This window comes from Neophocaena asiaeorientalis, unplaced genomic scaffold (assembly GCF_003031525.2).
Source record: "Neophocaena asiaeorientalis asiaeorientalis breed wild unplaced genomic scaffold, Neophocaena_asiaeorientalis_V1.1 scaffold143, whole genome shotgun sequence".
Taxonomy (NCBI): domain Eukaryota; kingdom Metazoa; phylum Chordata; class Mammalia; order Artiodactyla; family Phocoenidae; genus Neophocaena; species Neophocaena asiaeorientalis.
In genome coordinates, this window is record NW_020175536.1 from 2,639,457 (window position 1) to 2,662,086 (window position 22,630).

General features: G+C 36.0%; 1 protein-coding gene across 2 annotated transcripts in view; it reads left to right on the forward strand.

Moving 5' to 3' along the window:
- MRE11 (MRE11 double strand break repair nuclease) overlaps positions 1-22,630 on the forward strand; it is a 62,825-nt gene that overhangs the window by 12,415 nt on the left and 27,780 nt on the right. For both annotated transcript variants that reach the window (XR_003001253.1, XM_024731314.1), the window contains exons 5-13: positions 2,539-2,626; positions 3,944-4,085; positions 6,695-6,809; positions 10,840-11,025; positions 11,513-11,684; positions 13,290-13,370; positions 16,388-16,514; positions 19,072-19,172; positions 20,410-20,583. Coding sequence is in view for 1 of the 2 variants with exons in the window: in XM_024731314.1 (XP_024587082.1) it covers positions 2,539-2,626; positions 3,944-4,085; positions 6,695-6,809; positions 10,840-11,025; positions 11,513-11,684; positions 13,290-13,370; positions 16,388-16,514; positions 19,072-19,172; positions 20,410-20,583 (1,186 nt within the window). In the remaining variant the exon portion in view is untranslated. The remainder of the gene's footprint in view (positions 1-2,538; positions 2,627-3,943; positions 4,086-6,694; positions 6,810-10,839; positions 11,026-11,512; positions 11,685-13,289; positions 13,371-16,387; positions 16,515-19,071; positions 19,173-20,409; positions 20,584-22,630) is intronic.

A 22,630-nucleotide genomic window follows, 5' to 3' on the forward strand; every position in this document is an offset into this window, starting at 1 on the left:
AAGAATATGGACATAGTTCATAGAAAAGGAAATAAAGTAGCATTTTAACATATTAAAAGAATATGAAAGATGCAAAATGAAGTATACTGATATATTTTTCTCCTATAAGATTGATATAGATCAGTATTTCTCAGTCCTGGGTGCACATTATCATTACCTAAGAATCTTAAAAAATACTGATGCCCAGTCTCCAGGTCATTTAATCTCTCTGAGAGTGTCTTGGACATTGGTGGATCTTCAGATACTCCTAGAAAATTCTAACATGCAGCTAGGGTTTAGAACCATTGGCATAGATTGAAAAAGCTTGATAATGTATTGGGTTGGCCAAAAAGCGCCTTCGGTTTTTAAGTAAAAATAAAAGACACATTTTTCATTTTCACCAAGAACTTTATTGAACAATGTGTTCACCCTTTTGTTCCACTACCTTCTGCCGTTTTTCAGGCAACTTCATAATTCCATCTTCCCAAAACTTTTTATCTTTTTGAGCAAAGAACTGTTCCAGGTGCCTTTTGCAGTCTCCAGGGAATTGAAATTTTTTCCATTAAGAGAATTTTGTAAAGATCTAAATAAATGGAAATCGAAATATGCCATGTCTAGTGAATATGGCAGATGAATCAGAACTTCCAGCCAAGCTGTAACGGTTTTTGCCTGGTCATCAAAGCAACATGCGGTCTTGTGTTATCCTGATGGAAGAGTATGCGTTTTCTCTTGACTAATTCTGGATGCTTTTCGTCCAGTGCTGCTTTCAGTTGGTCCAGTTGGGAGTAGTACTTGTTGGAATTAATCGTTTGGTTTTCCAGAAGGAGCTCATAATAGAGGGCTCCCTTCCAATCCCACCATACACACACAACATCACCTTTGGATGAAGACCAGCCTTTGGTGTGGTTGGTGGTGGTTCATTTTGCTTGCCCCACAGTTTCTTCCCTTCCACATTATTGTACATATCCACTTGTCATTGCCCATCACAATTTGTTTTAAAAATGGAAATTTTCATTACATTTGAGTAGAGAATCACATGCAGAAATACGGTCAAGAAGGCTTTTTTCGCTTAACTTATGTGGAACCCAACCATCAAAGCGATGAACATAACCAAGCTGGTGCAAATGATTTTCACTGCTTGTTTTGGATATTTTGAGTATGTCGGCTCTCTCCCACGTGGTATAACGTTGATTGTTCCCAGTTAATGTCTCTATTTAATCGCTCTCAACTTCAACTGGTCTGCCTGACCAGGGAGCATCGTCCAGTGAGAAATCTCCAGCACGAAACATCTCAAACCACTTTTGACATGTTCGATCAATCACAGCACCTTCTCCACACACTGCACAAATCTTTTTGCATTTCGGTTGCGTTTTTACCTTTCTTAAAATAATAAAACATAACATGCCAAAAATGTTGCTTTTTTCCTTCCATCTTCAGTATTAAAATGACTACACAAACCTTCACCAATTTTCATAAGTCTTTTTTTTTTAAATGCCCCCTGATATGACAGCTGTCACATACAATCTAACAAAATTGTTTCAAATGGAGTTAAAGACAACTATGCGCTACTAGAGCCATCTTAGGGAAAAAACTGAATGAACCTTTTGGCCCACCCAGTATCTTGGTGGAGTAGGGGGAATTAGTCTCATGGATTGCCATTGTACTATGAGTAAATCATACAACCTCTGTGGAGGGAAACTGGCAGTAGTTATCAAATTTACAGATGCACGCGTTCCTTTTGACCTGACAGTTTCCTTCTAGATAGTTTCCTATACTCTCGCAAGGGCAACTTTGTACAAGATTACTCACTGTAACAATATTTGTAAAACAAAAGGCTGGAAATAGTCTAAATGTCCATTGATAGGTAACTACTTAAACACATTATAATAATCCATGCAGTGTCCTGCTAAAAAAATCACAAGGAAGCTCTTTATGTACTGATATGGAATGATTTATAAAGTATGTAAGTGATAAAGGCAGGGGCCAGAAATCTATATTGTGCTACCATTTGTCTAAGAAGGAAGATGTATTTATTTGCTTTACAGGTATAAGATATTTTTGCACAGATACACTAGAAATTCCTAATGTTATTTGCCTCTGAGAAGAGAATCTTGGTGACTAGGAGCAAGAGTGGGTGGGAAACTTTAAAGTCATCCAAGTAGTAAGTGATAGAGCTGGAGTTTTTAATCTAGGTCTTTTGGATTCCACAGTAGATGTATTTCCCCTCCCGCTTCTACAAATAAAAACCTTTTATAAAGGCTTTCAAAATTTTGAAAGCCTATTTCCTGTTAATCAGATATTCAAATCTCTCATACAACTCATAAGCATCATATATTTGTATGGTTTTCTTTTAAAGTGTAGTACTTTGAGAACTTTTGAAACTTGAATTGAAATGAACTGCTGCCTAGGATTTTATCTTTTTAAAGCTCCAAACTAGTGGTCATTTGCCAGCTTAGATCATCCAGTTTGCCTATAACTGTATTAATTTTTTGGAGGAGGATAACGGGGAAACAGCTTTTGTCTCTTACAGAAACTTTTCTTTCTTTCTTTTCTTTTAAGGTTTCCATGGGTGAACTACGAAGACAGCAATCTCAACATTTCAATTCCTGTGTTTAGTATTCATGGCAATCATGATGATCCTACGGGGGTAATTATTGGGTTCTTAGTTTGTTGAAATTTTAGAAACGATCAGTTTAGTTTGTCTTTGGAAAGCATTCTTTCACTTCTTCCCAGCAATTTGTAGTCAAATTGAGTCAAAAGTTCAAATTGACTTTTTATCATTCATAGAAGCTTTTATACTGCTTTTCTGATAATTTTTTAAAATCTGGAATAATAATTGGCATGTGACATACACATTTATTTCATAAGTGCCAAGGTTAACAATAAGTAACCAGGAGGAGGAATAAACACCTAACATTTGTATAATGCTTTACAATTTACCAAGGGCTTTTGTATCTCTTATCACATAAATCTCACCTGTAGGAAATGAGGGTTTCATGAACAGTTTTAAATCTAAATTAGAACATCTTATTTTCTGTTTGATATGAAAGTACAGACTGTCCCTAGTTTATGAGGGTTCGACCTTAGATTTTTCAACTCTACAGTGGTGCGAAATGGATATACATTCAGTAGAAGTTGTGCTTTGAAGTTTGAATTTTGAATATCTTTTTTGGGCTAACGATACGTGGGAAGATACTTTCGTGTGATGCTGGGCAAAGGCAGCGAGGCACCCCGATCAGCCACAAGGTCACGAGGGTAAACAGCTGCTACACTTACAGCCATTCTGTACTCATACAGCCATTCTGTTTTTCACTTACAGTACATTATTCAGTATATTACACAAGATACTCCATACTTTATTGTAAAAGTATTTATACCTTTGCCCAACTGTAGGCTAATATACGTGTTCTGCGCATGTTTAAAGTAAGCTAGGCCAAGCTATAATTTTCAGTAGGTTAGGTGCTTTAACTGCATATTTGACTTAACGGTATTTTCAGTTTACGATGGATTTATTGGGACCTAAACCCATTGTAAATCGAGGAAGATCTTTAATAATAGGGCTCCTAAAATAATCTCAAAATACCTTTTTGTTTTATCTGGTCATTAATGTATTATAAATCACTACTTAGCTAGTCTTTTTTTTCTCACCTCTTAAGAGGTCTGCTTAATATGACAAGGCACTGATTTCATGGCTGTTTTTTATTTTTTAGTGGACAAGACATCATAAGTTTTGATGAAATGTTAACTTTGCATTTAGCATGTGATTCCAGTCGCAGCGGGTCACTTGTAATAGAAAAAAGATAGCGAATACTTCTACTATTGTAATTTTGTTTTGAGAAGACATTATCCTAATCTAGGTTTTTGTAACTACTATATAAAATATACTTTTAATAAGTAATAATATGATATGCAGATTACTTATTTTTAGATATACATTTATATTATTTGAAAATATTGTCCATAGGCAGACTCGCTCTGCGCCCTGGATATTTTAAGTTGTGCTGGATTTGTAAATCACTTTGGACGTTCAATGTCTGTGGAGAAAATAGACATTAGTCCGGTTTTGCTTCAGAAAGGAAGCACAAAAATTGCTCTATATGGCTTAGGTAAGATGGTTTTATTTTACTATTTATGTCAATAAATGTTTAAATGTTTAAGCAGCTAGGAAATCAAATTCTGGAGTTAACTTTGCTGCTGTTTGGGGGAAAGTGAGGCAAATCTAATTATTCCTTATGGGTGACTTAAAAAAAATGATAGAAGGTTTTGGTAGAAATTTTTTAGTATTTTATAAGCACCAATAGTCCTTGATACTTATTTTTAATAGCAGTTTTGGTGAAAAAATATTTTTCCTTTAGTATCTATTTATTGTTTATTTTTTCTTTCTTTTAGACTCAGATAAAAATCCTGAACATTAGCATTTATCGAGTAATTAGAAAAACTGCATTTTGATATCTTGGAAGTCTTTGAAAGTTCTAAAGTTTCACTGCCCAATACAGTAATCATGTAGATACTGGGCACTTGAAATGTGGCTAGATATGCTATAAGTATAACATACACATCAGAGTTCAAAGACTTAGAAAAAAATGTAAAATACCTCCGGTATTTTGGGTTAAATAAAATATCTTAAAATTAATTTCACCTGTTTCTTTTACTTGTTTTAGTATGGCTACTAAAAAATTTAAAATTACATATTTAGCCTGTTTTAGTAGCTCACATGATATTTTTATTAGCGCTAATCTAGAGCTATCATTTACAATGCTCAGAAAATTTCCTTTATCAGCTTCACTATCTTCAACTTATTTAGTGTCCAGTAGGTAAAAGCTTGTTTTTGCTAGGCTTTATTCCATATGAATGGAAAACTATTTTTAGAGTGCATTCAAAGGCTATTTTTTGTGTTTTCCTTGGATTAAGTTCAGTTTGATTTGTTTTATGGATGCAATAGTTTTATTGATTTTGTAGTGTATAGAGTATTATAAAAATTATACTTCATGTTAAACCAACCTTAAAGTACCGCAAGAGAAATTGAGAAAAAGTTTCACACTGTAGCTTCTACATAGTTTTTATTATTTTTTGAGTGACTAGTATAATAGAAGCCTTAGAAAATCTTATTTACTTCTTTTCTCTTTGTGTATGTTTTTTAAAGAATAATTATGATGGATGGTTTATTTAAATACTTTCTCTAGGAAGCTTATAGTCTTTGCCCAATTTTCATAATTTCGCCAACAAGTAGAGAAGCATCGTGGTTATCTATATTTTAGAGATATGGAAAATGCGATCAAGGAATTATGTCTGATTTTGCAAGTGATAGAGCAGGAAGTGGAATATGCTTTTTTTAAAAACTACTAACAGGTATTTTAATCACTGTAACGTTAGGGATCATATCTGCAGAAAATGGTTGATCCTCCTACTTTCAGACTAAGGACAGATCCCATTATGCCTCAGTCACTGCCAGAAGCAAACTGCTTCAGACATCCATTTTCTCCCAAACTCTCATCTCATCCTGTTCTGTTTTCCTTAACTGGACTGTCTCTACCCTCCACCCACTCCTCTCACCCCAGCTCTGTATACTCTAGAGCTCTTTTTAGTTAGCAAATTCCCTCATTTCATCAGTCTCTGAATGCTGCCTGTACTCTCTAACCCTCAGTGAAACTGAGTGGCCCCTGAGGTTACTGTGTCCCACGAAGTTCTCTCGTGGCCTCTTATGGGCTTTAGGGCAGAAGGAGTGGAGGGCAAGTCACTGTTCTCCTTGCTTCCTTTCCTGCCTGCAAACACCCTTGAAGCTAATTGCCAACTGGCTAAACTGCCTTCTCCATTCCCTCAATTTTCTTACTTGCCTACCTTCCAATTTTGTCAGTGTTCTCAGTGCTTTGACACCCAAGTAGATCAAGCTTCTAATGCCCTGGATTTTTTTATGTCTTGGCTTTTTTGTTCCAGTTATATGTTCTGCATGCCACCATCTATTTCATTGGCCACACTAGGAATTCTTTTTAGAAGCTAGACCTCTTCTAGCTCTTGTACTTATGTGGTGTTGGCCTTTCTTCCCAGCCCTTCCCTAATCACTCCATAAAGTAGCAACCTTGTCCTCCCAGTGATAATCCCCATCTTAGCATCCTGACTTTTTTCCCTTTTATAATATTTAAAATTCAAATTTTCATGTTTAATTGTTTTTGTTGGCCTCCTTCACTAGACTAAGGTGATCCTTTGGGGAATAGGAAGAGTTATTTAAAAGTCATTAAATTATTAAAAAGCACAGTATTTTTATTTAAAAGCATAATATACATAAGATGATTATTTTTAAATACATTTTTAATCTCATCCCCTGTAATATCTCTTCCTGTGTATTTTACAATGTATATGTTAAATCAAAAGTACATATATACTTAGAATAAATAAAGGGAGAGTGGAAAACAATATTATTAGAAATTTTAATAAGAATTTGAGCATAGAAAACTCAAATTTTTATTCCACATTTTCCAGATCTTGAAAGTATATATGCTTGACCTGGAAAACATTCTTCAAATGCAACTAACTGCTTAGCAGCTGTCAGGCATGAGCCTGGAACATGTTCATTTGTAAATAATGACATCAGATTTCAAATATGTCTCTAATAGGAAAATGAAGTACTCAGAGAAGCACATAATTTAGAAGCAAAACATATTCATTTTTTAAAACCGCGTAAGAAACCACTTTTAAAATAATGTAATATCCATTTCAGGATCCATTCCAGATGAAAGGCTCTACCGAATGTTCGTCAACAAAAAAGTGACAATGTTGAGACCAAAAGAAGATGGGAACTCTTGGTTTAACTTATTTGTGATTCATCAGAACAGGTAAAAGTAGTCTCTGAAAATTTTTGAGTCAAGTATTGACTCAAAATCTCTGTTTCCAAGCTTACCTATTTCAGTAAAATGCTCCTGATGCTTTGAAAGTTGTCAGTGCAGGATCAGGCAGGACTTCGATACGCATTGCGTGACTGCATCTTGAAATTGTTTTCAGTATATATTCATACTTACAAAGAATATTTCTAGCATATGGATAAGAAGAACCATAAAATGAATAATCCTAAATTCAGAAAGAAGTGGAACATTACCAGTGCCCTACCACATGCCCTTCCCTGACCACACCTTTTTCCACAAACTCCAGAGGAAGCACTATCTTCAAGTTTTATTTCATCTGTCCATAGCTTTTCTTTATTGTTTAATCACATACACATCCATTATGAGTATTTTTTATTTAGTTCTGGTATAGCTGGAACACCATACTTCATATTTTGCAGTTGGCTTATCTTCTTCAACATTATGTTACTAAGATTCATCCATTGTGATGCTTAAAAGGGTAATTCATTTTCACTGATGTATACAGAGTTCAGCTTTCTCTCCTCTTAGTGAGTGTTTTGTGTTTTGTGTTATTTCCAGATTTTTGCTTTTTTAAACCTTCTTGTTAGGAACATTCTTATAGATTTTTCCTGGTACATATATACAAGTGTTTCTCCAGAATATTAAATAGATCAACTATTTGATCAACTTTCTTTTGTTAGTAGTTTTAAGAAATTTAATCTGTTGGCGGGGTGTAGGTTTGATTGAAAGGAATAGAGATTTGAAGAAGCAAGATTTATTATGTGATCATTATAGTAAAAAAAAGTGTGAGATGGTAACAGTGATGGTAGTGAGAATGATATGTAAGGGACAAAGCTGAGAAGTTATTAAGGAAGAATCTAAAGGGGTTTGGGGCCTGATTATATAATTTATTATTTATTGAAGAGATATTTATTGACAGCAGAATACTCTGGTACTTACCCATCACTGGTACTCAGTGAAAGAAAGGCTTTAGGGGGCAATCTTATGTTGCCTTATGTATATTCTCGAATAAACGATGTGAGTTAAAGGAGGAGCAGTCCAGAGTTTTGATATGTGTGGTCTCCATATAACAAACTGGGAGTTTGTTCCTTCTCTTGCTGAGGGCTTTCCAGTTCTGCTACACTTTGTACTTTCCCAAGGTAGGAATAAGTCAGAAGGAACAATTATCAGCGATTCCAAGCCAGAATGAAAGTTTGGAATGGCAGCACTGGTAAGGGGAATGGGTAGTATAATGTTGGTATGGCTGGTTACTGGTGATGTTAATAATCTTGATCATTCAATTAAGGTGGTGTAGACCAGGTTTCTCCCCTGTAGAGGTCCCATTTTCTACTTTGTAATTAATAAATATTTGGGGAAAAATACATTGAGACTATGTGAACATCCTGTTTCAACTTAAACTTTTGCCCACAAATTTTAGCATCCATTGGTGGATCTTGTTTCCAGCAATTAATACTGTGATGTTGTTTCTGATTTTTTTTCCCCTCATTCTTTTTATAATTATTAATTGAAATTCTTCTGTTAGGAAAATTTGTCCCTTCTCATTTATTTACTTATTCATTCATTCATTTATTTATGTTACTGTGGACTCAAGGATGTTTATTTAATTCTTTGAGTTATAATCCAATCCTTTAATTTTTTGATGTTGTTTTTGTTGCTCAGGTTGTTTCAACTCTGACCATTGGGAGCTTTTTTACATTGGCTTCTATGTCCTTTCAACATGCCCTCTTCCTTTTTGTTTTTTGAGCGACTGCCCTTAACCTTCTAGTACCACAAGATGCTCCTGGCTCATCTTGTATTTTTTTCCTCAAGCCCTGGAATCAACCACTTCTCCAAGGAGCCCTAATTGCTTTTATTGGAGAGTGGTATTTTGAAACCCAGATATGGCCGCTAAATGTGCTTATTGCTACTGTGGGTCTCTTAGCCCTCATGACTAGAGTTAAAGAAATATATGTATATTCACTAATCCATGCATACATGTCTGTATGTATACATGTGTTAAAAAAAAAACAAACAAGCACGAGTTCATACTGATTCGAATCCAGCCCTACAGGATTCATTTTTGTCTTTCTTATTTGTGACTTCTTTCTCTAACAGTTAGAAACCTCGATTGTATTATCTACGGTATGTTTACTTTTTTTTTTTCAATACTGGTTGACATACAAAGTAATTTCAAAATTGCTGACCCATAGCCCTGTGAGAAACAAATTTGCCAGCTAGAGTACAGTGTTTGTATGTTATTTTAGTCCTTAGCCTTACTATATCTAGTCAAAAACACCACTTTCTAAAGTTACTTCGGTCAGTTCCTTTTCCCTTACCCCTTCATTGTGGTTATAATAGTTTTTTTTGTAACGCTGTTAGGTTCATTTATCATCCTCTGCATTCTTAGGTACTTCTTTTGTTACTGTTTTCAGGGTCTTATAAAAAACAGGTTTTCTCATATTAAACGAGAATTCTTGAGCCTTTTGCATTTTACTTTATTTTCCATTTGTTTCTATATGTGGACCAGTTTCTTTCTCTTGCAGCAAAAGAAGGTAAACCCTGAGCAATTCTGTCATGCAAAATATTTCCACAAAGATGTTTTGATCAGCTTCTAGGTCACAAATCAGAGTCGGCCCACCAGCATAATCTTCCCTTTACCAGTGCTCCATTAAAGCATAGTTACATCATGTCGTATTTGAGTTATTCTGCATTTCTTCAGTAATTGTGATAGGATCATAACGTTTTTTACATGAAAATGTTTTTTACATAAATATTCCTAGATACATGAGCTTCTCTGATTTCACTCCCTGCTCTTCCTTGCATTCATTCTGCTTAGCCACGCTGGTCTCCTTGCTGTTCTTGAACTCACTGAATACATTCCCATGTCAGCACCTCTGCCATCAGCTCATCCCTCTGCCTAGGACTTTCTTCCCATGCACACCTGATCCCTCCTCTAAGTTCTCTGCTCATTTGTCTCCTGTCAGAGATGCCTTCCCTGACCACCCTTTGTATAGTAGCTTCCCTTTTCCATGTAATTTTTCCCTTTATTTTTCTTTATAGCACCTGTCACTACCTGACAAATTTTATATATATATATGTGTGTGTGTGTGTGTGTGTGTGTGTGTGTATGTATGTGTGTGCATGTGTGTGTGTATGCAGATACGTAAACATATTGTATTATTGCTAATTTCCCCCACAATGAGCAAGGACTTTGTTCATTGCTATGTCTTCAGTATCTAGAAGAGACCTGGGAAACCTGACACATAGTAGACACACAGTAAATATTTGTTCAATGCATGAATGTCAGTTTGCCTTAAGTGAATGCTGGTTGAAGTATTTGAACACTTTTACTTAAATTCTCAGTGATATAAATCAGTATTAGGGAAAACTTTTTTTGTCTTCCTCTCTTTGGGTTTTCACATATCTTAAAATAGCAGCTAATCTAGGTATAAAATGAGAGTTTGAAAATCACATATTCATACAATATTTTATTTAATATTGAAAACTTATCTCTGTGTAAGACTGACATTCTCATTTTTATAGTCAGTAAAAGAAACATGTTATTAAAAAAATGATGGAACATATTTAGAGTTTTGACTTTATTTTACAAAGCTTAGACTTAACTCACTTCCCATTTTCTGTACTCTGGTATACACTCAGACCAATTTATAGGTTTTTACTATTTTTAGAGCTCATGCTTTTCTGACTTTCCCATAGGGGGAGTTATTCCTCTCTAAAGCCTTTCGTGATCTGCCTGTGTATGTAGACCTGTGTATGTAGAATTGACTGCTTTCTCCTTTGAGGCTTCTACTTGTCTGTGTCCTGCAAGTTTGTAAACCCTTTGAGGGCAGGAATTAGATACTGTCTTTGCATCCCCAATCCCTTGAAAGTTTCTGGCATATAGAAGGGATGTAATAAATCTTTAGTTAATGGAGAAAGAAAGATCTATACAGACTTACTTATTATGAAGTTTTTCTGTATCTCTGGACATTTATAATATTTATTTTTAAAAATCTCGGCATAGGAGTAAACACGGAAGTACTAACTTCATTCCAGAACAGTTTTTGGATGACTTCATTGATCTTGTTATCTGGGGCCATGAACATGAGTGTAAAATAGCTCCAACCAAAAATGAACAACAGCTCTTTTACGTATCACAACCTGGAAGCTCAGTGGTCACTTCTCTTTCCCCAGGAGAAGCTGTAAAGAAGTGAGTAATTATTATAGTTTTTAAATCAATTTAAGAAAAATTTGCTATGATAGTCTAACCATCTCATAGGCTCAAGGTACTGATGATGCTGTTATTTATATGATAGATTTATTCATAAAGATTGATCATTCAATACGGTCTTACTGTTTGCCCAGATTTTAAGCTGTTTTCAACAGGAGAAGATCCCAATGGTATTAATGATTTTGCTGCTCATTAGGCCAATTCAAGACTAATGTTTTTATTAATTAAATTTTAAGTTAAAGTGCTGTAGGAAAAATGATGTATGAATGGATTTTATTTTGGGGAAGAAGAATGTTTAAGTTTTTTCCTGGGATACAACATTAAGATTAAATTACTAAAAACACCTTTGAAGGGTGTGATTTTATAAATAATTTGTAGAAATTTAGAAATATGATAGTTTTGACGTGCACATTTTCCTGAGGAAGTTTGCAATGTGACTATGCTTTCATTCCCCTCCTCATTTCAGACACGTTGGTTTGCTGCGTATTAAAGGAAGGAAGATGAACATGCAGAAAATTCCTCTCCGCACAGTGCGGCAGTTCTTCATGGAGGATGTCGTTCTGGCTGATCATCCAGACATTTTTAACCCCGATAATCCTAAAGTAACCCAAGCCATACAAAGCTTCTGCTTGGAGAAGGTAATTCTTATAGATAAAGGTCAGTGAGATCTGCTTTAGTTGAGAGGTTATTTGCCTTGAATTAAATACTTCGGTAGAGTACAGGGAAGTCATTATATTTGTTACATTCTCATGAAGCCTGTAAGGAACCACTGTTGTTTTATAAATGAGTTCAGTTGTATCAGATTTTTTTCTTTCTTTTTTTTTTTTTTTTTTTATAATAGGGACTTCCCTGGCAGTCCAGTGGTTAAGACTCTGCCTTCCAGGACAGGGGGAGCAGGTTCGATCCCTGGTCAGGGAGCTGAGATTCCCACATCCCTGGTGGCCAAAAAACCAAAAACATAGAACAGAAGTGATATTGTAGCAAATTCAATAAAGACTTTAAGGATGGTCCACATCAAAAAAAAAAAAAATATTCCAGAGGGAGGAATGTTATAAATAGAAGAAACTTTGTTTCATTAAGCCCCTCTCCCAGATCCTTTCCTCCTTCTCAAAAACATATACGTAATCTTTTCTCTCTTTTTATCCTAATTTGATAATTTGTTCATTTTATTAATGAAAGCAGGCAGTGGCTTTGATTGGAGAATGGCAGGATGTTATGGTAGATGAGGAGAGCCTTAGCCTCTCTAATAATCTCCATTACGCTAATAATCTCTATCACACATCCCTTTCACCCTGAAATCTCCCTCCAAATAAAACCTTAAAATGTGTGCTATGCACCTTGTCACTTCAGTGTAAGTCCCATACCTCCCACCATGCAGATTGCCATCCCTAAACCACTGCGGAAATTCTAGAGCCACTATGAAGTTGGGTGAATGCATTTAATAATATGGAACTTGACAGCTTAATAACATTAATTACTGACACTTACTCAGTTCTTACGCTGTGTAGGCTCTTCTGCTTTGCGTTTTATTCTTATAAAAATCATGATAATGATAATTATCACTGATATTCATTGGCGGCGTATATATTCTGGACACTGTTGACAACATTTTGCATTTAATCCACTGAATGATGCTATAGGTAGGTAGAGTCTACCATACAGATTTTATAGAAAGAGGAGCTGAATCTTAGATAAAGTAACTCGCCCAGTGTCACGGCTTACTAGCAACATGTAACTCATATAACTGGAAAGTTTAAGAGTTTGCTGGTTTCAGAATGACTAGATCCAGAAGCTCAAATTAAGACTGTAGTTTTCTCTGTTTCTGTGTCTAGTTCTGTGCCACCTAGTCTGATGGTTTCTGTCTTAAGCTTCACTATAAGGAAGGCATTTTCACATGGTGGCCCACAGACTTACATTGTCCTTACAGCTGAAAGAATCCTTTTTTCCCAGTAGTTCCAAATAAACCCCGAGCATTGAGTTTCTCTGGACTGAGGTCATGTACTTGTCCCTGAACCCAATCTCTGAGGCCAGGGAGAAGGAAAATGAATGGATTTATCTTGGCCTAGTCAGGGAGCCCGGGATCTCTCAATCTTGGCACAATTGACATTTTACTGGGTAACACTTTGTTGTGGGAGCTTGTTCTGTGCATGGTAGGATTTTTACAAGTCCTCTCTGACCTCAACCACTAGATGCCAGCCGGTAGTACCTCTTCCCCCTAGACATGACAATATCTTTATTTTAAGATTGAAGAAATGCTTGAAAATGCAGAACGGGAACGTCTGGGAAATTCTCGACAGCCAGAGAAGCCTCTTATACGACTGCGAGTAAGTCCTCTTCAGATAAATTCAACTTCATTGATTTTCAGAGGAGAGTATTGTACAGTTTACATGGATATTTTGGGAAAAGTACCAAAGAGAGTACGTATACTAAAAAGAGCAGTCATCGTTGGTGGAAAAAATAATAAAGCAGCCAGGATTTGATTTAATCATAGTTGCGTTTTGATAGGTTTGGTTTTTTTCTCTCTAATTTTCTCTTTTTCTAAGTAGTCTATTGTATTTGATGCGTTGGCTGTGCTCTCTGACTTCATCGTTTACTGTTCCCTTCTCTCCCTCCCTTCCAGACACTTGGCCTTCTTGTAATTCCTCAGATGCATCAGACATGCTCTCACCTCCTCCAGATCTGCTCAGATGTCACCTCAGTGGGCCCCAGCCTAATTAAGATTGCAACCCCCATACCCTCTCTCCAACACTCCTGATTTCACTTCCCTTCTCTACTTTTTCTTTTCTTTTCTTCCCACAGCACATCCTCCTAACCTACTACACCCAATTTATTTATTTTGGTTATTGTTTGTCCTTCGTTACAAAACTGTCAGCTCTGTAGAAGCATGGAACTTTGTGAATCTTCTTAACTAATATATCCAAAGATCCCAGAACAGTTCCTGACCATAACAAGTGCTTGATAAATATGTGGAAAGAATTGATAAGTATTTGACAGTATTAGAAAAGTCTAAGAAATTGAAGTGTTTCCTGTGCCTAAAAGCCTGCTTATCTTATCTATCATGATACATACAAACAACAAATAACAACAGACTTTTTTTTTTGCCCCTCTGCCTTTCCCTTCTCCTAGCTCCTGCCCTTTCTGATTTTCTTTCAAAAAAATACATTGTCTATATTGCTCATGTAATACTCTCTTCCTCAATCCACTATAATCAAGGCTCTGACCCCACCATCTAAGGTGGAAAAGATGACCTTCAATTGTCAAATTCAGTAGATTTTTGTCATCTTACTGAATCACTCTTCGGCATTCTCTACTACGAATGATGTTTGTCCCTTCCTATCTTTCAGTTAGCCCTCTGTTCAGTCTAGGCATATGGTCACCTATAGAATGACAACTCCCCGATTTTTTTTTTTTTTTTTTTCGGTATGCGGGCCCCTCACTGTTGTGGCCTCTCCCACCCCTGCATCAGCAGGCGGACTCTCAACCACTGCGCCACCAGGGAAGCCCCCAAAAGAAGCCTTTCTTGACTTCCCTTCAGAGTCGTTCCTTCTTCCTTTGTGTCCTCATTCTACTTTGTACATACTTCTTCTTTTTTATTTTTGAGTTTGCCAAGAAAGAGAATGGCTTTATTACATCTCACTATCAGAAGATGTAATAAAATGTTGTACGTATATATGTAATAATGTTTTATTAAATATTTTTTTTAAGTTTTTTCTTTTGGCTGCACTGCACGGTGTACATACTCTTACAGCACCATCACATTCTGCTTGCAATTACTTCTTTACATAGTTTATCTTCCCAGTCAGCTTGTGAATTTCTTCACCCCTGGCCCTTAAAAGAGTGCCTACACATTGTGGACACTCAGTAAAGTTTGCTTAGTGAACGAGCTTTGCGACTTTTAGGAACAGAAAATTACAAATAAAACTAGGCTGGAGTACAGTTGTTAAAAATGTCTGAAGAGTTTTGGGGAGGCCCAATAGCTTGAGCATTTGGCATTTTCTGTTTTAGAACATGGCAGCAGCTGTAGAGATGGTCTGGGTAACAGAAACATAGTTGCTTCGGGGAAACCACATAGTTCTTTTTATCAGGGCAGAAGGTCCCATGTTCCTCATCTGTGTCTGCCTGATACCATTAGAACCAACCAGACTTGAATTGAAAATTGGCATTCCTTTTTCTAAGCACACTAAATTATTAATTCATTAAGGAAACAAAAGAACAAATATTTTCACGTAAGTAGTATTCCAGAAGTACATTGTGTTGGCTAGAGGACGCTTACTGATTCACTAATGCAGTGAGCAAATGTATGTTGAGTACCTTCTTTCTGCATGCTGGTGGGCGGGGAGGAGGGCCACAGTGATGGTAAAATAGACGAGGGTTACAGGAGGTGGAGGTGTGAGGAGAGACAATAAACAAATAGTGAATACATGAACAGACTCTTAGCTAGTGCTAAGTATGATGAAGAGGGTAAGTGGGGTGGAGGTTAGGAGTAATCTGGAAAGGCTGGTGATGTGGTACAATGCTGATTCCCAGAGCATACTTTGGGAACAGCTAGTTTAGGAGAACAATTATATCTCTTGAAAGAGATGTAGTATTTTTCTTTGTAAAGAGCTTGGTACCACCATAGACTTCTTTGGAAAGAGCCTGCCTTGAGAGCAATTATTAGTTCTTTTGTAAATAGAAACAGTTGGCCCTCTGTACCTGCACTTCTGCATCCACGGAGATGGAGGGCTGATTGAACTCCGCCATTTTATATAAGGGACTTGAGCATCCACAGATTTTGGTGTTCTTAGGGATCCTGGAACCAATGCCCCGTGAATACTGAGGGATGACTGTACTGTGTTTTGAAGGAAGGTGATCATTTCTCAAAGCTCACAGACTAGCTTCTTTTCTTCCATGGATTTTTCCCAGCATTTATTTTTGTCTAGTGTAAAAGCTTATCCCTACGTGATAGACCAATTAACAAATGCATCTAGGGCCAGCATTTTGTTTTGGTAGAGAATCTCCTTCTGTTTTAAAAGTTTAAAAAAATTTGTTTAGAAATTTCACATCCTTTTCAGATGATATTCCTGGTACCTAGACTGCTGGTTTTATCATGGAGAGATGTAATTTTCTGACATTGTGGGAATTCTTATTGTATCTTGATTCCATCAAACAATGTTCTGCATAAGTGTAAACCTTTGAAGTTTTATTTTCTCAGTAGAATAAATGGTATAACATCATCATGATCTTTAAAATGAATTGTGGAACATTAACATATTAACTTAAAAGTATTATACATAAACATGAATACTGAAATTGGTGATCTGTTTTTTCATAGCCTTCATAGCTTATTCTGTATTTCCAGGTGGACTATAGTGGAGGCTTTGAACCGTTCAGTGTTCTTCGCTTTAGCCAGAAATTTGTGGACCGGGTAGCTAATCCAAAAGATGTTATCCATTTTTTCAGGCGTAGAGAACAAAAGGAAGACACGGGTAAGCTAGTTATCTTTACAAATTAAAAAATGCTCTTACAGGTTTCACATAAATCAATCTCTAGTAAAAGTATAAAACAATAATGGAAAATGTTTTATTATGATTCTAATATCTCAGACAAATAAACTGATAATTGGAATAATTAAATCTCTTCTAAAAATTAGGTAGAAATAATTTGTAAACTTGTGGATATCAATAAAGAAATGAAGCCTTTTGTAGTTTTTTTAAGACGTGCTGCTGATTAACAACATACTTTATAGATAAAGTGTTTAAATATCTACTATTTACTATACATTATCAATGTTCAGAGAACATACTCTCAAATTTTGCAGGGCTAAATATTTCAGCTTTACAGTGTACAGTGATTTAAGAAGACTCCAGTCTTTTGAAATAAGAGGTGTCCCAGAAGGTTAAAAAGATATGTACTTAAGGGCTTAAGTTTGATGTTTCTATTGATCAGATAATTAATTTCCAATTAAAGTTCACAAAAACGAATTGCCCTTATTTTAGCATTTATCAAAAACAGGTCATCTGACTGAAGCAGTGCTTCTTCTTAAGAAGTATTGGTCCTTTTAAATACAGAGGCTCATCTCCTTAGAGCTATCGAGTCAGAATTTTCATAGAAAAATATGGCCCTTGTTTACATGTACGCTACCTTGATTTTTATTAACCCCGATTTAATGAGCTTCTGTTTTTCATAGTGAAATTGTGATCACAATGGTGTGTGCTGTTAATTCAGCCTGAAACAGTCATTTGGATATTAAAATGGAGCTCATAGAATACTGTTTTAGGGGGGGAAAATCCATATCAGAGAATATTTTTATGCTATGAATTTTAGCTAGTTACTTACTGATGGTGATTTACTTTAATTGTCCATCCTTATCAATTCCTTGAATTTTTTGGGTGTAGCATTTGTGAGAATGTGGAGTATAGAACCTAGTACTTTATGTTACTTGAGTTTCATCCATTGTCAGTTTTGTTCTCATGATCCCTTTTTTGTTTAAACATTAATTGCTGAATGGAAACGGTGACCTTTTGTATATCTTATCGAAAGCATGAAATTGTTTGTTGTTTTGGCCAGCTCTGCTACTTTAACTACATGTGTGACATCATGCAAATTACTTAATCTCTGATGTTTTGTTTTCTTGTCTACAAAATCAGGATAATAACTGTGCCTGCCTCACAGGATTGTTGTGAGGGTTAGATGATATGCTGTGTGTAAATGGTCTTAACATAGTGTCTGGCGTAGTAGAATATAGTAATCATATTTATGAAGCAATATTAATTCTCCTGTCTTGAAATTCAAAAAAGATTTCTATTCACTTGTCCTCACCACTTTGTAAGAGGCACACTGAACTTTGTGCCTCTTTACCCCCTTAGCCATTGCATAAACTTTTCCCTCTGCCTAAAATACTTTTTCTTTTTCCTTTTTTGCTTAGTAAGTCTTATTCATTCTGCAAGTCTTTTTTTTTTTTTTTTTAATTTATTTGTTTTTATTTTTGGCTGTGCCAGGTCTTAGTCATGGCACGTGGGGTCTTTGTTGCAGCATGCAGGATCTTCAGTTGCAGCATGCGGACTTCTTAGTTGCAGTGCAAGTCTTGAGTCAAATGATAACTGCGTTTGCTATCTGCATGTTATTTTCAGCCTTCTTTGAGAAGAATTAATTTATTTCTTCTCTGTGTGTCATATTTTCTGTTCTTACCTCTGTTGTAGCACTTACCATCTTGTATTGTAATCATTTGCTATTATGGGCGGCATCCTGTCATTTTATCATTGTGTTTTCCACAGGTCACACACGTGCTAGACAGTTAATATTCATTTCCCTGACAAAGGTTATGAGCAGAGCACCTACTGGACCCTATGCTTTTTGACTTCTTGCCCAGTATTCTTTTTATTCCGTACCTGCTGTTTTTTGAGACAACCATCCTGCCTAGGAATGAAGCAAATGTGCTTTAAACCTACTTCCCATTTGTCTCACAGAATATTAAAAAGATTTGTGTTTAATGGCCAAGATTTAATTAATAATTTTTTCTGTTTCATCAAGGACATTCTTATGTGAAACTGGCTTTTTGTTTTGTCTTGTTTTGAACTGTGAGTACAAAGTGATGACTCTCAGTAGAGCTCAGAGACACTGCCTTGACTCATCCCAAGGAACCGGCAGTTTTACCCACGACTGCTTTTGTATCATCGGTGCAAATGTCAATACGGTGGAAGAGATAAATAACGTCTTAGTATTATTATGAAAGTACGTTTGACCTTAAGCCCCCTGAACCAGTATGGGGGACTCCCAGAGATCTGTGGACCACTCTGTGAGAATAGCTTCAAGAGACATACTACTTGGAGATTTGGAAAAGAAATACAGACTTTGGGGAAATGACTCTAGATATTAGCAAAAATGACACGTTTTTGCCTCAAAATTTACTGGGTTGAGCAAACTGACAGTTGATAAAGTTTGGCCATACCTCCTTCACTGACAGCAACCTTCAGTGAGTTTGGACACTTTAACATTAAAAGAGAAACTGCTACTTTTTTTTTTTCATGGACTTCTTTTTTCTAGGAGAAGAGATCAACTTTGGGAAGTTCATCACAAAACCTTCAGAAGTAACAACTCTAAGGGTAGAAGACCTTGTGAAACAGTATTTTCAAACCGCAGAGAAGGTAATTTCTTAGTTACAGTTCTCAGTGTAGATAATGGCTATCTTACAATAACAGATTTTAATTTAAGATATGTGTAATTGATAGTTTAAACAAAATGAATCCTCAGAATGTCCCCATGAAGTAAGCAGGGTGACAACTACATTCATTTATAGTTATTACGTATCAAGAAAAATAAGTGCTTAATTAATGTCAGTCATTAATATTGTTATTATTGTGTCTATTATTGTCAGTGTTGTTGTCCTCTTTCTTTTTATCGCTACTACCTAAGTCTGAATCCAGGATTTAATTTTCTTGCATCTGGATGTAATTTCAGAGTTACTTTATTAATAAGCCACTGGATGGTGAAGCTATTCTTATTTTTGTGGGTATATGCCACTTTGAGATCCTCTGGTTGTATTAGCTTCCTATAGCTGCTGGAATAAATGTCCACAAACTTAGTGGTTTAAAACAACACAGGTTTATTACCTTACAGTTTTGTAGGTCAGAAACCAGACACTGGTCTCACTGGACAAAACCTTGGTTTTTGTTGGAGGTGTTGTCAAGGCTGTGTTCCTTTCTGGAAGCTGTAGGGAAGATTCCATTTCCTCATCTTCTCCAGCTTCTGGAGGTACCCGTGTTTCTTGGCTCCGGGCCCCCTTCTTCCATCTTCAAAGCAAGCAACGCTGGATCTGTCTGGCCGTCATTTCCCCGGATACTTCTCTGTGACTCCCTTCTTCGGCCTCCCTCTTCTATTTTCAAGGATGCTTGTGATTACACTGGGCCCACCTGGATAGTCCCTGATAATCTCCCAGTTTTGTAGCAGCTGGTTAGCAACCTTAATTCCATCTGTAACCTTAATTCTCCTTTGCCATGTAACGTATTCACAGGTCCCAGAGATCAGGATGTGGACATCTTTAGGGGCCATTTTTCTGCCTACCACACTGGTTAACCTGCTCTCTTAGTCATCAGCTGCTATTTCTGGACTCTGTGTCCCAGCCTCTCAGGTCTCTGCATTTTCACAAGTCCTGTACTCTACTCCTGTTTCTTGTTTTTACTTTGCTTTTTCTGGCCCTTAATATTTATCAGTAGGCTTAATTACCATCCATTGATTTATTTTGCTTTGCTGTGTTTTCCTTCCAATAACTAGATGACTTTTTTGTCTTTTTCTCTGGCAAAATTATTCTGTAATTTTCCTTGCTTATACAGAATTGTTTTGTAAGGAAGATGCTGCATCCAGTGATGTATATGTCTCTTACAGAACGTGCAGCTCTCACTTCTAACAGAAAGGGGAATGGGTGAAGCAGTACAAGAATTTGTGGACAAAGAAGAAAAAGATGCCATAGAGGAATTAGTGAAATATCAGTTGGAAAAAACACAGCGATTTCTTAAAGAACGTCATACTGATGCCCTAGAAGATAAAATCGATGAAGAGGTGAGTAACTGATTTGGGGTGGAAAATCTATTATTTAGATAGTCTCTCCTTAAGAGTAGCTCTAAGTTTCTTTCTGGTAAATCACTAACTTCACGATTTGTTTAGTTTCCTCATCTATAAAATTGAGATCATAAAGTGAGGATTAAATTAGAAAATGTCTAATAAGTGTCTAGAACACAGTCTCAAATATGATTGATACCCAGTGAATGTTAGTTTTGTTGCCCATAGCTAGTATCTTCTCTTAAAGATCATGAAAGTGCTTTAAAATGAACCTCATAGGGTGAAAATGTCTGCTTATCTCAATTTTTTATTAAGTTTTGATTGAGATTTTGAATTTCATCTAGGAAATGCAGTCCCTCTGAGCATAAAAGCAGAGGAAAAGCTCTTTAGATTTGACTACATAAAATTTTTAAATGTTTGCATGTCAAATTGTCGAAAAACAAAATGAGAAGGTATTGACATGGAGAAAATATTCGTATGTGGGCAGAGCAAAAGGTTAATATTCTTACTACATTAAAGGGCTCTTATGAATCTTAAGAAGAATATTAAACATTTCAATAGAATAATGAACAGAGGACCTGAATAGGTGGTTCACAAAAGAAATATAAATGGCTAATAGGCATATGAAACCGGTATTTAACCTAGGATAATCAAAGAAGCTCAAATTAAATGTATTTTTTATCTATCAAAGTGGCAACAATTTGAGAAAGATACTTAGTACTCTGCTGGTAAGAGTATCAGAGTTTGAACAGCTGCAATGAAAAGCATTTTTGCCTTCTTAAGCATGTCAAGAAGCTTAAGATTTGTCCTTTAACTCAGCCCTGGGAGATTTTCCTAAGACAATAATGAGATAGAGATTTAAAATGGGGAGTAATTTATGTCAGTGTTATCTGCAGTGGGGAAAAGTTGGAGATGTTTTGGTAAAATAAATGTTGGCACATACACAGTATGGAATACTATGCAGCTATTAAAAATTACACTTTTGAAGAATATGCAAAAGTATTTTCAGTGTTAAGTGGGAAAAGAATTCCAAAGTGGTAAAACTATGCACAATGTCATCCCAGTTATTTTTATTTTATATGTGAGTGGGTGCATGTATGCAAAGAATGGAAGAAGATATTCCAAACATTATCAGTGGTTATGCTCAGGTAGTGGGATTATAAGGGATCATTTCCTGTATTTTCCAAATTCCCTCTGAACAGAAGAACACAATGTTATTTTTAAAACTCATTCCCTTTTACTTTTATTTTTGTGCTTTTAGTCATTTAACATGATTCTTTTAAAGCCTTACGGTGTCAACTAATGTACAACCAGTAATATTAAATGCCAGGTACTTTGACAGGGAAGGCAGATAATCCACACTCTAAAACTACTTGCTCTGTGGCTCTGGATGTGTTAGATTCATAAATTTTTAGCAAGGGTGGATTTGTCAGTCAAGTGCCATAAATATAACATGACCATACCCCCTAACTGTAAAATGCAAAACTGCAAAACTCCTAGGAGATAACGTAGGAGAAAACCTAGATGACCTTGTATATGGTGATGACTTTTTAGATTCAACATCAAAAGCAGGATTCATGAAACAAGTAATTGATAAACTAGACTACATTGAAATTAAAAACTTTTGCTCTGCAAAAGATAACGTGAAGAGAATGAGAAGACACGCCACAGACTGGGAGAAGATAGTTGCAAAAGACAAATCTGATGAGGGATTATTATCTAAGATATACAAAAACTCTTAAAATTCAACAGTAAGAAAATTTAATAATCCAATTAAAAAATGGGCAAAAGACCTTACCAGACCAAGGAAGGTAGTCAGTTGGCAACTAAGCATATGAAAAGATGTTCGACATCTTATGTCATTAGGGAAATGCAAATTAAAGCAAGGAGATATGCCACTACACACCTGTCAGAGCGGCCAAATTCCAGAACACCGACAACACCACATGCTGGTGAGGATGTGCTGCGGCAGGAACTCTTAGATTGCGAGTGGGAATGCAAAATGGTGCAGTCACTTTGAAAGGCAGTTTGTCAGTGTCTTATAAAA